Source organism: Brachyhypopomus gauderio, chromosome 6, assembly GCF_052324685.1.
Source record: "Brachyhypopomus gauderio isolate BG-103 chromosome 6, BGAUD_0.2, whole genome shotgun sequence".
NCBI lineage: Eukaryota > Metazoa > Chordata > Actinopteri > Gymnotiformes > Hypopomidae > Brachyhypopomus > Brachyhypopomus gauderio.
Window position 1 is genome coordinate 20,679,069 of NC_135216.1, and position 18,658 is coordinate 20,697,726.

The 18,658-nt window shown below is 39.3% G+C and overlaps 1 protein-coding gene across 4 annotated transcripts; it reads right to left on the reverse strand.

The window, feature by feature from the left end:
- Nucleotides 1-762: 762 nt before the first annotated feature.
- Nucleotides 763-16,758, reverse strand: kifc1 (kinesin family member C1). Of its 4 annotated transcripts, XM_077009563.1 has the most exons (18): nt 16,637-16,758; nt 16,256-16,552; nt 15,586-15,617; nt 15,211-15,294; nt 15,003-15,099; nt 14,700-14,750; nt 11,729-11,770; nt 10,801-10,993; nt 10,550-10,715; nt 5,805-5,972; nt 5,454-5,573; nt 4,983-5,267; nt 4,627-4,791; nt 3,789-3,927; nt 2,969-3,120; nt 2,779-2,852; nt 1,298-1,373; nt 763-1,201 (listed from the first exon to the last, which is right to left on the reverse strand). In XM_077009563.1, the coding sequence occupies exons 3-18, from the start codon at nt 15,595-15,597 to the stop codon at nt 1,157-1,159; spliced, it is 1,869 nt and encodes a 622-aa protein (XP_076865678.1). In that variant the 5' UTR covers nt 15,598-15,617; nt 16,256-16,552; nt 16,637-16,758; the 3' UTR covers nt 763-1,156. The 4 variants fall into 4 exon arrangements, with proteins under 4 accessions (XP_076865678.1, XP_076865679.1, XP_076865677.1 ...); XM_077009564.1 differs by lacking the exon at nt 16,637-16,758 and having other exon boundaries at nt 15,003-15,096; nt 16,256-16,559; XM_077009562.1 differs by lacking the exon at nt 16,637-16,758 and having other exon boundaries at nt 16,256-16,559.
- Nucleotides 16,759-18,658: the final 1,900 nt, after the last annotated feature.

Sequence of the window (18,658 nt, forward strand, 5' to 3'; positions counted from 1 at the left end):
GCCTTACCATTTCAGATTTATTTATTTGCAATTTTCTAATTTCTAGACATTTCCATGACTAGAAACATATCCTCAAATGTTTTGGTGAAAAATAGGTTGTCTGGCTACCAAGGATCCGAGAGTGCTGCACTGATGGCTGACCTTCTGTAATGTTCTCCCATCCCACAAAGGGACTCTGGATTCACTGAAAGGTAACCAATTAAATCAGTCACTATTTAACCAAGGGCTTTTGTCCCTATTTAAACACTTTAGCTGGATGTGTTTTTTCAAATAGAAAGGTTGGAACCACAATGTTTGCACACATTGAGCCCAATAAACACATTGTAGTGGCAATTTTGAGGGTGATTGCTAGAAGTAGGATACACCAGAGCTCAATTTTAAGGACATAAGAACTGAGCTTATGTTACTCTGATGTCAAAAATAGTCACAATGTTAAAGGGCACTAGAATCTAAAAATTATTTGTTACTTCTACAAGAGCTGCCTGTGTGCATTGTAATTGCTCATCGATTGCTATTAGCAATGTAGCTGTAGTCGACCATTATTTCTGGCAGATAGATATATATAGACAGACGGATAGATAGATGTGCAGTAGTTAAGGAACAGAAACTAAAAATGAGACACAAAAGACTTACTGTGGTAAGAGATAGGGTTTTCTGAATTTTGATAAAAGTACAAAGACAATGTTTGGATCTGTAAATATAAAGTGACTCCAAATTTAATCAGAACAATTAAGACTGAGTAAACATGAGAATGGAATAAAATCAGTAGGAAGTCAGATGTTTATTACAGTGAAAAAGAATATTCTGGACTTACTACTACACTTAGGAGGTGTAATGAATAAGTAGGAATTTGTGGTCACAGACTATTAAAATGGAAAGATGGAAAGAGTATCTTATACAGTAACTCAAAGCAACTACACAAAATCTAGTCATGATATTTCCATAAACAAAAAAAAAAAAAAAAAAAAAAAAACCCACCACTAAACTAGGGGGGGAAACAAACACCCTACACATTAATGCATTAAAAACATTGGTTTAACTTTTTTTAATCTTGGAAAGACACAATAGTGCAAACAAATGCTAAAAGAAAAAATATATATATTTTTTCATATTCGATACATATTTAATAAAATGTTTAAAAAGAAGCTGATAGGAGTTACTTCCGATTGGCAGTGGCTGTCCCGATAACACAGTCATTCACCTGTAAGCATACAAAAAAACTTTTAAAAAATGGATCAACAAAATTATAGCAATGCCATTAAGGCCAACTGCAAGATACTAGAATATGAATGCTGACCTTGCTGGCAAAGCGAAGTGAATTGAGGGATTCACTGAAGCTATCTTCTTCTGGTGAAATGTTTGCAAACATCAAACTAGAAAAAATCAAATATAACAATTGTTAGATGTCGGTGTTGGGCAAACAACTTGTAAAATGTAGTGAGCTAAGTTATTAGTTACTCAATAAACTAAGCTTGACTACACAAAAGCAAGGAAACATAGAAATATACATTTACAGCATTTAGCAGACGCTCTTATCCAGAGCGACTTACAAAGCTCTTTGCCAAGCCAAGTTACACAAATATGGCAAAAGTACCATAACTACTCAGAAGCTACTTCACATTGCAACAATCTATACAGATATACTAACAATCTATACAGATATATGGTATACAGATACTTTTGCGCACAAACCAGGGTATCTGCACATTTTTAAATCTCAAATTCAATGACTTAAGACCTTTTTAATACCTCTCACAAGAAAAAATAATACTATTACTGGGGATGCAGGTGTGTTTCAAATCGTTGACGGGGGGGGGGGGGGGGGGTGGCGAACGAAAATTGTTGACGTTGTTGAGGCCGTATACTCCAATGCTAGGAATCTAGCACTAGGACCCTGGAGCGGTTATTTTCTGCTTTAGCGCTAGATTCGGCAAAGTTCACATCGCGCCAGGACAACTGAACAACACACTTATAATAATTTAATGCCTCCCCTCATAAAAATCCAGACATTTTAAGACATTTTTAGGCCTTGAATATGGAAAACTAAATGTTAAGACATTTTAAGACTTTTTAAGGACCCGCGGGTACCCTGACAAACATTTCAATATAGCCTACTGGAGTAGAGAAATTAATGAGTCACCTCAATGTAGGTTCTAAGGTTGGTGTTAGATGTGTTCGGTGTCGACAACAGTTTGGTTTATGGATTGGAAAGCACACATTAAACATTTTTTTTTCGATAAATGTCGTATTTATGACTTCAAAGTCATACTGCCGAGCAAACCTCAGATATGTCCTGGAAATTGTAGTTTTGTAGATGTTACGATGCTACTTGATTTAAAAAGTTTAAAAATATATATATATATATATATATATATATTTATATATATATATATATATATATAAACACTACTGGAAAGTTATTTTATTCAGAATTCAGCAATGCAGCTGCCAATCTAAATGAAAATATAGTTAAACTAATGGTTTGGCGACATGTACCAGCACTACCATTGATTACTGTTAGATGTTTACTAATACACTAAATAATAAAGTAAAATAAACTTATGTACCAGCTGCACTGCAACAGTGTTCATCTAGTCAAAATTCTACATTTGTAAGTAACCATAACTTTCCAATGTGTAATGCATTATTTTGGAATAAAATGTATATATATTCTGACATGTCATTGGTATTTTATCGAATATATAAAGCTTCAATTAATGTCAATTAATTCTTTTTTGCCATAAAATGAACTGTGCTCAACCAAAATTTCCTTCTTACGTTTTACTATTGCCACCAAGACACCCCTGAAGAAGGTAGGTAAGCTTGGAGTTGCGATAGGGAACAAAACTCTCCTAAAAAGAACAGAGAGGAATAGAGTGAGTGATGCGCCTTAATCAAAGTGCAAAGAAAAGACATAGGGTCAAAGGGTAAAAACATTGATGTGAAGTCCATTAGTCCATTAGAAAACCTTGTTGGCCAAAGCAGTGATCACAATGCCCAGGTTGGTGAGAGAAGAGTTTATGGCTGTCATCTCCTTAAACCGTTCTCCATCAGACTGGCTCTTCTGTACTCTCTCACTGCCAGCCAAGTCCACCAGACACAGAGAAGCTGAAACACAAACTAAAGTATAAAGTCCTCCCCAGACCTTCTTTTGAACATATTATAAAATCCCATTAATGCTACATGCTATTCAGCTGAGGCAGCTTAGGGTTAGAACCAAACTGTCAAAAAGCAGATGGGCTTGAAACTACTTTGTTTTTACAAGGCGTAGCTAATAAAAGTACATGGCGAGTACAATAACAGTTCAAATGAATTTTGTAACTATGCAAAATTGGTAGTTATGACAGGGTATCTGCACATTTTTAAGTCTCAAATTCAATGACTTTTAAGACCTTTTTAATACCTCTCACAAGAAGAAATAATACTATTACTGGGGATGCAGGTGTGTTCCACATCGTTGAGGGGGGGGGGGGGTTGGCGAACGAAAATTGTTGATGTTGTTGAGGCCGTATACTCCAGTGCTAGGAATCTAGCACTAGGACCCTGGAGCGGTTATTTTCTGCATGGTCCTAGCGCTAGATTCGGCAAAGTTCACATCGCGCCAGAACAACTGAACAACACACACTTATAATAATTTAATGCCTCCCCTCATAAAATTCCAGACATTTTTAGGCCTTGAATATGGAAAACTAAATTTAAGACTTTTAAAGGACCCGCAGGTACCCTGTATGATATGAAAGCTTCCAAGTCATTTTTCATTTTCTCAAGGGAAAAGATGCAATTCTTACACTTGCACTTGGTGCCTCGACCAATGTTTTCCCCCTCAATGTCTAGCTGGAAAATGGAGTGGGAGCGAGAGGAGTGGTCATTCACTTTCGTTCGGGCAGTAGATCTGTTCTGGTTTGCCAAGATGATCAAGTTGCAAACCTGAGACAAAAAAAAAAAAATCCAATCAATCGATCAAATTCTTATTTATATAGCGCTTTTTACACCAGTTGTTGTCACAAAGCAGCTTTACAAGTGTCCGAGTCCAAGCCCCCAGTGAGCAAGCCAAGGGCGACAGTGGCAAGGAAAAACTCCCTAAGGGCATGAGGAAGAAACCTTGAGAGGAACCAAGACTCGGGGGGGGGGGGGGGGGGGGGGGCCTTCCTCCTCTGGCCGACGCCGGTCACCATGACAACAATATGTATATCAACATACATTTTGAGAGCATACATGGTGGTGCATCATAATTGCTGCATAATCTAGGTGACTGATAAATATCCCCAACATCCCACCGACATCATTCTTCTGTCAAGCTGTGAGACATTTGGTGTAAACAAACATGAAGACTTGGTCATTTTCATTCAAGACGTGAAAGTATAATCCATTAATATAATAATTTATTAAATATATTAACATTTATTTTTAGCTACCCCTTTAAAAAAAAAAAAAAAAAAAAAAAAAAAAAACCCTGCTTTAAACCAAGGCGAGCTTTTGCTGTTTTCATAGCTACTACTAAAAACAAAATCAGAAAACTCACTTCAGGTCAGTGTTATCATAGAGTTTCTACATTTAGTAAATGTATACAAACTAACACTATAGGTAGCACATGTAATTGATTATATCACAGAAGTACATATGTACCTCGTCCTCTGTTGTGACCTTCTGGTAGGTCAAGTTGGTGACTGTTATTTCATTGTTTGAGGTCTTCCTAATTTCATGCTCTGGTCTCTTGTTGGGTTTGCCCATGTAAAGCAGGTCCCGCAGGGTTTCGTTGTAAATTTCAACAAAACTGGCTGTAAAGGTGTACTGTAAATGAACAGAGGCAACACAATTGAGTTACAATTTCACAATTCAATAGAAATGCTACCAGTACCAGCCCTTCTTGTTCCATTTAAATAGCTTTAAATGTCAAGAAAATGGGAGACAAGGACATGGTGGCACATTAGGACAGATGTTATGTTGACCTAACCATTCTGACTTGACACTTGGACAGTTACCTGCCAGCCGTGCACCCCAAGAGCCTTGGCAGACTTGAAAATCTGCTGGACAGCTCGAGGAATAACTCCCCGCATGTCATCCATGTCCCCTCCTTCCATCGTAAAAGTCTTGCCACTTCCTGTCTGGCCATAAGCAAAGCAGCAAACATTGTAGCCATCCAGTGCCGACTGTACCAGCAGGGAGATCTCCTCAAAGACCTCACTCTGTGTGCTGCTTGGCCCAAACACACGGTCAAAACTGAAGTTGTAGTTTTTCTGAGTGTCAGCATTGCGCCCTACGTGGGACTAAGAGAACAGGACATCACCTCACTGCTGACATCTCACTGCTTTATTATTGACACAGAACCTTTATTGACTATTATTTTAAGAAAGGGTATGAATAATGAATAATTTAACATTACACGAAGGGCTTTGAAGCAGGTCCTTTCAGATAGGAACTTACAAGCTAGAATGCTTTACTCAAGTGTTTACCTCTTCCATTTTTGCAAGAATTAGAGACTTGTTGTCATGAACAGGCAGCTGAATGTGCATGATGGTTGCATCCCTGTTGGACAGCAGAGGACGAACCCTGCAGAAAACTCTGATGTTACCCTGGAAAGAAAACAGAACTCTAAACAAGGGCAGCCAAAACAAACACGATGCCCAATATACTCTAAAAAACAATATTCATGCAAGTGTTACTGCTGTGTTGACAAGTCAACCATCAAAAAAACACATTATCAGCAATTATCCCGTGGGCAGGAATAAGTTATAATCACATAATATAAAACTAATAAGTTATATATGTATATCATTATTAGCATTAGGTTATTGATCTTTGACCTTCAATTCTTGAATAGTGTTATGGAGTTTCCTGCGTTCCATTTCTCCATAGTGGAGCTCATCCTGCTGGTGTGCCATTGTCTCCTCCAAACTTTTCACTCTCTCCCGACTCTCCTGCAGGCTGTCCTGACAGCGGCTTAGAGCAGAAGTTTGAATAGACAGCTGGCTCTGGAACAGATCAAAGGAAAGAAGGCAGGACAGTAGAGGGGAAAAAAATTATTTAAAATATATATATATAAAAATCACACACACACACAGAGCGCGAGAGCTCGGCTTGAATGCAATGAAGTAGCGGCAGCGCCCTGTTATGAACATTGTAAATGTAAATAGCGTTTATCTAAATATTGAAAATGTGTTTAAAAATCACATCACCATTACTGAAACATTTTCTATCACAATATATATTGATATTGAGTTATTGTCCAGTCCTAACTGCAGTTGTAAACAGGGCAAATGTAAGACAGGAAGGTGGTCCAGTATAGAGTCCTGCACGGGTCCGATTTTTGAGACCCGTACCCACCCATATCCGCAGAGTACAGCACCCACCCGCCCGCGAACCCGTGGCTATTTCAAATCCGTACCCGCTCGGACCCGTTAATATTCTACCCGTTACCCCGTGCCCGTGAAAAATCACACAAATCGAAAGTATTCCTATAGAGCACTTTATTTTTCAATGCACCTCTGAAAAAACATCAGTACAACACAAAATAAAATATAAGGTTGCTGTGCAGGAACAGTATGGCTATTCCTATCTAAAATTAGCAACTGCAAAACGAGAGGGAACAAATGCCAGTATAACGACTAAATAAAATCGCATAGGTTCACAAATCTATCCTAGGTTACTGTGCAGGAACAGTATATCGTCCACAGTCCCAGGTTTGAGCTGCGTTCTTAGATCACAAATCCTAAACGCCAAGTTCTCTTTCGTCATTTTTCCTTGTTCTAGCACGGCCACCCATTTGCTTTGTAACCACCAAGCAAGCTACAATAAATGCCCGGTACTGCGTTATAACCAGCTTCTGCTCATGTTTCCGCTGGAAAAGAACCGAAGTTTGGGTATTACCCCAGAACAGGTGAAGAGTAAAGTTCAGCCCGCTCTGGCCAACGGAGCTACGGTATAAGTAAGCTCCCCTGAGCTTCGCCACCACCATCGGGAGGCGCTAATCAGGCAAAATGTAACACTATGTTCATTACGTAGCAAATAAAAGCCTACTAAAAATGACCACTTATTTAACTTGCCTGCCCGCATACCCACCCGTAAAATTTCGGTATGTGTAAAACCCACCCGTTTCAGCATCTATTTGCCCGTACCCGTGGGTACCCACGGGTACCCGACCCGGTGCAGGACTCTACTCCAGTATGACTGTGGTACTGATTTATGTAGATGCCAAAATTGTGAAAATGTTTCAAAAGAAACTGCAAAATGCTACATGGGTTGACGAGAGTAATGAAAATGATATGAACAAATAATATAATGAGCAAGAGAACAACTTTGGACAGGAGGTGGACTGCATCGTGGCAGTCTGTGATTCTATATTATGTATCAACAGGTTTTAAGGTCACCGATTCTGTTCATAACTTTTATGGACAGAATTTCTCGGTGTAGCCAAGTGGCAGACGGGGTTCAGTTTGGTGGCCTCAGGATCCCGTGTCTCCTTTTTGCAGATGATGTGGTCCTGTTGGCATATACAGGCCAGGACCTACAGCTCTCGCTGGACCACTTTGCAGCAGAGTGTGAGACAGCCAGGATGAGAATCAGCACCTCTAAAACAGAGACCATGGTACTCAGACCCTCTCTGGGTTGTGAGTGAGTCCTTGCCTCAAGTGGAGTTCAAGTATCTCAGGTTCAAGTATCTGAGCCAAAAGGCAAAGCTCTCGACTTACTGGTCATTCTACGTTCCACCGCTTACCTGTAGTCACGGGTTCTGGGTAGTGACCAAAAGAACGAGATCGCGAATACAAGCAGTTGAAAATAGTTTTCTCTGCAGGGTATCATTTGATCAATAGCATTTGTTAGAGGTGAGGAGAAACCCCAGCCCAACAAATGGCAGTAGTAGGGCAAATGACTGGCAGGGTCAACCTGGGAATGTAACTCGTATTTCCAGAGAACATTACAGAGACCATTGCAAGACCAGACATTGTGTTGTTTTTCAGAAACATCAAATCAGGTGGTCACGATGAAGCTCACATTGCTCTGCAAAGGGACAATGGAGGAAGCCAACAAAAGAAAGCAAGCCAGGTATTGCAGTCCCAGAAATGGTGGACAACATAGTATGTGCCCACAGAGGTGGGTGCAAAGGAATGGCAGCTCAGGCTCTGTGTAAGGCTTGCAGTCTCCTCAAAAGAAAGTTCATCACAAACAGCATGAAAGTCCACTAGATGGTTGTGAATAAAAGGAGTGATCTATGGGTACATGCTACTTGGAAACAAACTAGGAACTAGTGCTGGGCGGTATACCGGTTCGCACCGAAAACCGGTGTTTTTGTTATCATAAGAATTTTTCAAAAAAAAAAAAAAAAAATCCCACACCATAATCCCCTCTCCACCAAACTTTACACTTGGCACAATGCAGTCAGACAAGTACCGTTCTCTTCCATCCCTCCAGAGAACGCGCCTCCACTACTCCAGAGTACACTGGCGGCGAGATTTATACCACTGCATCTGACGCTTTGCGTTGCACTGGGTGATGTATGACTTGGGTGCAGTTGCTTGACCATGGAAACCCATTACATGAAGCTCCCTGTGCACTGTTCTTGAGCTAATCTGAAGGCCACATGAAGCGTGGATGTCTGTAGTGATTGAATACAGAAAGCTGGCGACCTCTTCGCACTATGGGCTTCAGCATCCGCCGATCCGGCTCCGTCAGTTTATGTGGCCTACCACTTAGTGGCCGAGTTGTTGTTGTTCCCAAACACTTTCTTTTTCTTATAATACAGCTGACAGTTGGCTGGAATATTTAGGTGTGAGGAAATTTCACAACTGGATTTGTTGCACGGATGGCATCCCATCAGTTCCATGCTGAAATTCACTGATCTGAGAGCGACTCATTCTTTCACAAATTGTTGTAAAAACAGTCTGCATGCCTAGGTGCTTAATTTTATACACCTGTGGCCATGGAAGTGATTGGAACACCTGATTCTGATCATTTCGATGGGTGAGCGAATACTTTTGGCACTCTTTGAACTTTTTGAACTCTTGCTTTGACCATGTACTAAAATAGACAAAGCACATAGTACTTAACACTGAAGTTAGACAAAGTTTCTGAATTTGATTTTTTTTGCATCATGCATGGTTTTTAAGTGACAGGACTATTATGTTTAACACAGGCATGAAAATGGGTCAGGGGTTAAAAAGGTGAGAAGACCGGGGGCGGGGGCATGTGACGTCATGGGGATACGGCGACGGGGCGTTGGCATGTGACGTCATGGGTATACGGGGGGGTGGCTGCTGGTGTATGGGGATACAGCGACAGGTGATGCCAAATATTACGGAGCCCGTAACATGAGTGACATCATGTAAAAAAAATAATAACGCGGCCACGACTTACTAACGCATGCGAACGAGATAAGTATTACTTTATATAAAGCCAGGTTTACCTTCCTTGGGCAGTCAGTTCGCGAACATCCCTGGGATCTGCTTGCTTTGCTGTGAAAAAATAAACTTTGTTGCCGCGTGTGAAAGGGGCAACATTAGTATCTCGTTCCCACGCGTTAACAAGTCGTGGCCATGCGTTATTAATTTTTTTTTTTACATGATGTCACCTTACGGGCTCCATAAAATATTGTAAAATCCATAAAAAAACTTTTTTGGCTGTCGTGTCAGAGGATTCAATGTATGGAGCCAGATCCGTAAACGCGAGAGGCCGCTTTCGCCATTCCAGATGGCTCAGTCAAAACCATTACGTCTTAATGAACCAATAAATACATCAGCAGCGAAAATGAGTGTAAAATACCAGGGTTCACGTGTTTTTATTTTCTAACATGGGCTAAAGCACAGGGTAGACTCAAACGACAAGCGTTTACAACTTCATCTTCAACCTTTTCAGCCCTGGCGCGAATGTCCTCACACGTCCCTGGATTCACCAGTTACAACTACAGACACACTAGAAAAAAAATATCTTGATTCTTATTTTATGTCACCGTTAACTACACGGGGTTGACGCGAACTTAATAGGCCCATCTATCTACCTATTTATCACAAGAGCTTGTGGCTAGATCTGACAGTGTTCAACGCTGTAGCGAACGGCAGTAACTTTGTTTTACCGCAAAATATGACAAAGATTGAAACCATTAATAACCCAATTAAATCCACTGGGAAATGTACGATCTGGTAAATGTAGTGGTAAATGTACGCTCTTATGCCTTGTAGCACTAGGTCCTGCTTCTCGTCCCGCTTAGCAGTAAATGAATAACATGAATGATGAACGTTCGTATGATTGAAACGCAATTTGGCCTCTATGAAGGTTCTGGGCGGAAACTGCTCGCCACTGTCATTGAAATTGCCGCTCTGTTTGCTTATTAAGTCAATATGATAATTAATACATATAATCTCCCGACCCCCCCCCAAACAAAAAACTCACCAGATCTACACGATTCACGCAAGTCACCCTTTTCAACTTCAAAACGGCGAATTTCGCCGAAAGGTGACAGATTTTCATGCCTGTTAACAGTAATTATATATTCTCTTTCATAAATTAATGCTGTTATTACAGTTACAGACCTACGTCACCTTGAGCAGAGATATACCTGCACATTGCGAAGCTCAGTTTCCAGATCACACTTGAGTCTTTGCAAAACCTCATGTTCATCGGTTAGTTTCTTTAGATCCTTCTGTAGTCCGTCTCTCTCTTTAGAGGTTTTTTCCAAATCATTTTTCACAGTTGCCAAATCATTCAGCTCCTCTTCAATAACCCTATGAAGCACATGTTACAGAAAAATATGAATACAGGAGCATTGATAAGTTAATTGTTTTACATGTTATTAGTTATTTATATTACCTGACACGCTGTTTTAGTCTACTATTTTCCTCTTGCATCTCAGCCTCATTTCGTTTCACCTCTGCAATTGAGCCTTTTAGGTTCTCATTCTCCTGGTTAACAGACTTCACTCGGCTCTGGTAGTTCTGGATTTTATTCTCCATGTCACTGACTTTTCCCTTTAAGTCCCATCCTGGTCTTCTTGATGCTCCACCTGTAGATGATGAGTGGAAAAATCACAAAGGTTATATTGCACATACCACATTTGTCAGCTACACTGGTTACCAGTCTCTTTTTGCATCCAAAGTACTGCATGATTTCGACCCATGTCACAGAGGGTCTGAGGGTTAATTTGTGATGAACTCTAACTGTTTACAGTACCAGGCTGTCCCTGATGGGTAGCAGTACATTCAATATATGGCCCACATCTTCTGGATTAGCCAACCTAGTCTCCAATTGAATAGTTCCATTTCAAAACCAGTCATCTTAATGGCTGTTCACATTATAATCTTGTTCAATTCGGATTTTTACTCAGATCAGATTTGCCTATCATGATGGTTCATATTTCTAATTGCAAGTGACCCATGTCTGTAATGCAAACACATCTGTCCTGAAAAGCGGCATGCAATTTCTGTACATGGTCAGGTGCTTGCTGATGAAAACTCAACGCTTGCGTGTAGGCAAAAAGCCACATGAAATAATGGTTCAGTTACTTCACCCTGGTAATGTGATCAACACTACATTATAGTGCATAAGCTTTTTGTATTTTTAAATGTTTTATAACATGACCCTAGGTTTATATAATGTGTAAAAACTACCACAACCACCACAAAAATAGTGACTGCCTACCTTTCTCTCAGGGCATAACGTTTAGTCGAGCCAGTTGCAGCACGCTTTCGACTACATTATGAAGAAACATTCACAAAGAATTTTTTTTTAGTGTTCCTACCTTTGGCAACCACTGCAGGTACAGATGTCTTCTTGATGTCTCCTAAAAAATATTAAATGACTAACAGGTTATGTCAAGTTCTACAGTATTTCCTGACATACATTAGTTTAGCCTAAACAGGTCTTAAGTGTATCCATGTCATAGAGGAATATTCTCCTTCAAGAGCATCACCCATATTATCAAAAATGTTTGAATACCCAATGCTCTAATTTGCAGCAAACAGTTATTAAGTAGAGATGGGACTGATCCGATACAATATCGGTATTGGGGCAGATATTGATGTCATTTAACGTATCGAATATCGGGCGAATGCGGCAGATTCATTCCAATCCATTTTCCAGTCCGCAGATTGAGCTGGACAATAAATGCGCCATAATGTTAATACGAAACACAACAGTGATCCGGATTCCACAGTTTACTTTCAACCCCCAGCAGCTTCAGTCAGCAGCTGGCTGAAAAATGTCTGTGATAATGAACTAAAACAGTGATTCTCAACTGGTGGGTAGCGAGAGGGAAACGCGCACAGTGACCCAGAACGAACAAACAAAACAACGTAGAAGACTCAACACGCAAAAGAATAGAAACCTAAACCATGAGGGCACGGAATAAATAGAAACAAAAAAACAACGCAGAAAATACAAAGCATGAAAAATAATACTCAACCGTTGAGAGACCGGAGAAAGAAACAAAATAACAACAGTAACTAAAAAACAGCCCTGACAGCTTGCAAAATTAAGCTCAAGAATTTTGGTAACAACAAAAAGCATTTTATTTTACCAAAGCACTTTATTTTTGCTAATTAAATGTGAAAGACACTTTATTTTCTTTATTTGTCATTCTGTCTTGCAAAGCAGACTGTAATAGATCATGCAGATTTTATAGACTGATGCAGAAATTTTTATAAATCAAATCGATTTTGAATCGAATCGTGCCCCCCCAAAATCGGAATCGAATCGTGAGATAGTAAACTATTCCCACCCCTATTCAATGGGTTTTAAACCATTTTGAGACTATGCCCCAAGCTTTTGCACTGTTTAGACAAATAACATGGGTCCCAAGAAAGACATAGGAGAAAAGCAGAAGAGGAAAACGGTAAGAATAACAATAGAGTTGAAAAGGGCAATCATACAGAAGTATGAAAAAGGCATTCATGTTGTGGACTTAGCATTGGAATTCAACTTGATGATTGAGAACGGATTAATCAGTTTTCAGTTATTTCTTATGGGGAAAATTGATTCGGAACTCGACTGCATCGCTTCTCAATGCTCCTTCCGGAATGAATTAGCGTCAGGTTCCATGGTTCCTGTGATTTTTCCCACTTGCACACATGAATCTTGACATTTTGATACTCCATGAAGCTTGATATGTAATTAAAATAATAATTGATCCATCACATTTTCCTAGTCCCTCAGACCAATTTTATGCAATATGTTTAAAAAATGTTTTATGCATTTTTACATATTTCTATACTATATTTAAATATTTCAATATTTTTGTGAAGCAAACACTCTGGTATACTTATTTGTTTATTTATTATTTAATGTTAACTTTATTATTTATTTGTTTTATATAGATTTGAACCTGGAGGTGGTGGCGAGTGTAAATTGTTGTACATTTAAAATTGTAATGGTCCAATGAAGGTAATTTAAAAATCAGGACATTTCTTCACAGGACGTGAAATACGTTCTGGGAAATATGGACGTTTGGTCGCACTACACAGTAGACAAATCATTTTTGGCACTTACAGTTAAAACTGCAGTTAGCAGCGAATGACGATATGCATATTACTATTAACAGTGCCATCATATCAGCTGTGTTTTTCAGATTTCATATGAGAATACAGCGCTTTAAAGCCCATTGTACCAAGTTTGAATGTTTTTCGGCAAGTTCACATCGCGCCTCATACGAATCACTGGAAGGTTTCAGCCAGCCACAATATTTTTCATCCTCCAGCCACTTTGAATCGACATTTACCCATGTCTGCATCTGAGCCTTGTATTGTTGTTCCCGCCGCAGCCCTCAAATAAGAAAAGCAGCTTGCTAGGCAGCTAAAGCATCGTCTGCTCCGATGTTTACCTGGGGAGTAACACTGCAGTCGGAGCCTACAATACCAGTATCATCACTCCGACACGGAATGAAAACCTTGCATCCATCACAAGACATTTACATTGAAAATATCAACACCCAGAACTTTCATTCTAGTTACCTTATACTTAGCCTGATTGTGTGATTTGTTTGTGACTTGTGTATGCTTCTGTATAATTTGTTTTTGTGTAATTAGTGTGTTAACGGGTCGCCCAATGGAGGATGGGTTCCCTTTTGAGTCTTGGTCCTCCCAAGGTTTCTTCCTATTCCCCACCATCTAGGGAGTTTTTCCTTGCCACTGTCACTTTTGGCTTGCTCATTAGGGATTTGGACCCATAGTATTGTTAACCTTGTAAATCCTGTAAAGCACTTTGTGACAACATGTGTTGTGAAAAGCGCTATACAAATATATTTGATTTGATTTGCTGTTTCCACTTGTTAGGTGACGTACTACTGCCATCTACCATGCGGAGTATACGGCCGCTGCGGAAATGATAATTATTGTGGGATATACATCAGTAAAATAAAACAGAAAAACTGTGCAACACACTTATTTAATGCCTCCCCTCCTAAAATTCCAGACATTTTTAGACCTTGAATATGTAAAACTAAATTTAAGACATTTAAAGACTTTTTGAGGACCCGCGTGTACCCTGCATGTACAGCATCAGTTTTACCTACCTTTCCCTGTTGCTCTTTTGCTATTACTATTAAACAACTATACAAGTTTAAAAATCACATGTTCCCATGGTTTTAGCAAAGATGCGTTATGACTGATTGTTAGATACGTGTATGTATGTTTAAGCAGTTCTCTGTAACAAATTTCTGATTGACATGGCCATAAAGTATTTGAATTGTTTACAGAAACAAGTAAATTGTGACCAACCTCTTGAGTGAGCCACTGCCACTGTTGCTGCTACTGTCGGACGAAGCTTAGCTATCAGCCAAACAAAAAGAAAATGACTACAGTCAAGCAAATTCTAAGGATCAGTGTGTAGAGGTTCTTGAGATGGATACAACCATTACACCCTTATGTTACGAAGATGTGTTTTTAATGTGACGACAATGTAAACTACTTAAAATATCTCAGAAAAGTAAGGGCAGTCTCTCTCCACTTGTACATTTAGTTAAATTAAAAATAACTATACAGGATTTACAGCATTTGCTTAAAGTACTTTGTCAGTAGTACCTGTTGCTTTGGCTGGTGCTGGGCGTTTGGCTGACACGGTACTAATAGCAGATTTAAACCTTTGAGAACCCTCTGCTTCAACCTTGCGGAGCTTCTTCTAAACACAGAATAGCGATGATTAAAATAACCAGAAGTTTAACGTGTATGCATATTTACAGAGAATGAATCCATAAAATCACACATCAGAAATAAAAAGGCAGAACCAGACCAGTGCCGGCTGTTGCTGATCTCCGTCTGTGGCGCTAGAGTGAGGCCGCTTCCCGGACATAACCGGTAAACGGGATGATGCATTCTAAACGAGAACAAACATTGTACACGTCAATTACCAATCAGTGTTATTCACATCCATGCTGCAGGTTAAACGTTGCTAGCAAAGTTAACTACTGACGTTCACATTTGACTATTAGACAAATCCTTACTGCAGAAAAATTAGTTGATTAGCTAGTTAGTTAGCTAACGCCAAGTTACTATTGTATTAACCCACAAAAACCAGCTAGTATATGGACCTGGCCATCCAAACAGTTACAGGTTGTTTTGGTGCAAGAACTAGCAAAACGAGACAAGAGTAAGAATCAACACTTACCTCTTTGTTCATTTTTGTCCGATCGTTGTTGACTAGTATTAAAGAATCAAAATCACAAACCAATTAGCCAAACAGATGACCATCTACTAGCAAAGATAGTCACCATAGCTGTTACGTTAGAACATTAGCTAACTCTAGTTACCCAGATAATCGGAAGCTAGTTAGCACTCATGCCTAGCTAACGCTATTTAGATTATTCAGAACGTTCAAAAGCGAATATCGAGTTGTATAAAGTAAACTAAAGTATAAACAATGATTAATCATTTTAATCTAGCGACTAACATTGAGGGCACACTAAGTGTTAACTGGTTATCTAGCTGGCGAGCTAATTCCACGTTAGCATTAAGAGTTAATTTAATTGGGCAACTAGCTAACGTTGTCTCGGTATTTAGGATATGTAACGTTAAATCGTTATCTAGCAACCGATACGCCATAATTAAATACTAAGAGTCAGTAACCAGGTAAACCCTGCCAGCTACCTAGCAAGTTATATTAGCTAACTAGACAATCTTACTATTTGGAACGATTCCTTCATAATTAGCTATATAAATATAACATTTAAATATTTTAGTATGTAACATATTACTTGCATAAACAATTTCACTGTCTGGGTTTGAAAGTGAAATATCATAAAACTAGCTAACTATAATTACTACAAAGATATACTCACCGCAGGCTCATGTAATAATATCGAAACACCAAACAGCCATCTGGCTATTTTCAAAGCCGTTTGTTTTCAAAAATTTAGCCGCTGCTCAACTCTTCCTTGTTATTGGTCAAGTATAAACCAATCAGCGTGAGAGAAGGCAGAGAAATTGCGTTTTGTCGGATCCGTTGTATTGAGGAAAAGAATAATCCAGTTTCACGTTCGATTCGAGATATTTTAATATATTTAATAATAATATTTAATTATCTCCTCCATTTTGTTCTTACAATTGTTGCAATGGCATGGTTTCTCTCAGGTAATCTAAAAATAAAAATGAATAATTCGCAATCATTAGTTACATAAAATATGTGCGTTATAATTATTTTTATATACTCGTGTGTTTACATTGTTATTTGAAACCTGAGGGGTATTCCAGAAAGCGGGTTAAATGACGAAACCGGGTAAATAAACTCAGAGTTAACGAAAACTCAGGGTTTTCCGTTCCAGAAACAGAGCTTAGAGAGAACGTAAGTCAGTTACTATAGCAAGTTGTGCTCTGAAGCTAACCTGCTCGCTGGCAGTTAACTTGAACCTAAAGCCGAGTTACAAATACGTCATTATGACGTGTCCTTTTCTCGAGGATTCTGTGGATATTGAAGCTCAGGATATTCGCCGAGCTCTTTATCAGGAACGCCTTATAAAAACCCGAATAGACATAGACTTACTATCATTTTCGAATGATATTTTATGAACGTTATCGCTTTTCAGCACAATCCATCACTTACATTATAGTGACATTATTAAGTGTCACATTTAAAATATTACACATCAGCCCTCAGTTCTCTCCAGATTTTTATACATCGCGGATCAGCCCTCAGTTCTCTCCAGATTTTTATACATCGCTGTTCGTTTTTTTTGCTAGTGGAAGCTTTCTTTATAGTGTAGGAGATGCGGAACCTATGTCGGTTTGTCTGAAAAGTATGTCTGGCATTAAAACGACTAGTGCCCAGTTTTGTGGTGTCTCCTGGGCATAAGCCAGTTATGGACATCAAAGAGGAATTCCACAGCATCCTAGGTTTGTCTAATTCACACGGACAATAAAGAAATTAAGCAAAGGAGAAGCAATATATAACGAACTTCATTTCATTTAAATTTTAAGGATTTCATAGTCATTGGCTGTAGAATAGAGTAAAATGCCTTTTATTGTCACTATACACAGTACAGTGAAATTGTAGCAGCTCCTCCAGTGCAGTAGCAAAAACACCATAGAATACAGTAAATAATACACAGTAAGTACACAATCTTGAATTTACAATATAAATATAAGTATTGCACATTGGATATAATATTGCATGGTGAGTGTCGGAGAGTCTGTGGGGTTGGAGTTAGTGCAAGTTTGAGTTTATGTTTGTTATTGCCTTTGGGAAAAAACTTCTTGAACCGGGTTGTCTTTGATCTGATGCATCTGTATTGATGGAACCCACATATGCTACCTATTACAGCACCATTAGAACACGAAGGCGATTACATAAACAGAAAATCCATCCATAGCATTAATGTACAGGTACTAACCTTTATACCTTAATGAATAATGTACTTATCTTTAATGATAACAACAATAACATAGCTATTGTAACTGACCATTCTCCTCCCCATCAAGATAATATACTGTATGATGCTTCGTACCTCATCACAGATGTTGAAGACAGATGGCCAGGATCCGTGCATGATTTCACACTGTACAACAAATTTGAACACGGTAGGCCTGCGGTAGTTTTGCTAGTTGTTCACATGTAGTGTAATCTTTAAATCATTGCAAACCTTAGTGCGATTATAGGACACCATGACAACCTCCTTCATGGAGACAGAGGGTATCCCTGCCTGCCCTATACCTCATGACTCCCTATTCAGATTCTGCACCTGGACCACAGTCCCGCTACAATCAGGCCCACAGCAAAACCAGGGCAAGAATTGAAATGACCCTAGGAATCCTTGAGGCCAGGTTCCAGTGCCTGAAGGAGATCAGAGGTACCCCTGAGAGGGCGTGCCACATAATAATGGCATGTGTGGTATTACACAACTTTGCAACCATCCAGGAAGAGCGACAGCCTACCATCTCGGACATGCCCAGAGACGAGTAACCTTACATGCATGTGGGTGACAACAGAAATGGTAGATTTGTCAGAGACTCCATCTGCAATCACTGCTTTTCACATTAAATCATGCAGCCATTAATACTTCAAGCTACAGTGGTGTGAAATACGATGCTCAGCTGATTTTTGCATTTAAGTCCTTGATAAATCTTATTTATCTGTGTTCCATTAAGAATGCCTTTTATAGTTACGCGTGAACGCAATTCTGTCTGGGTCAACCTACTCAGAGTTGAGCAACCCTGAATACTCCGATCAGCCGTTTTGGAACCGAAAA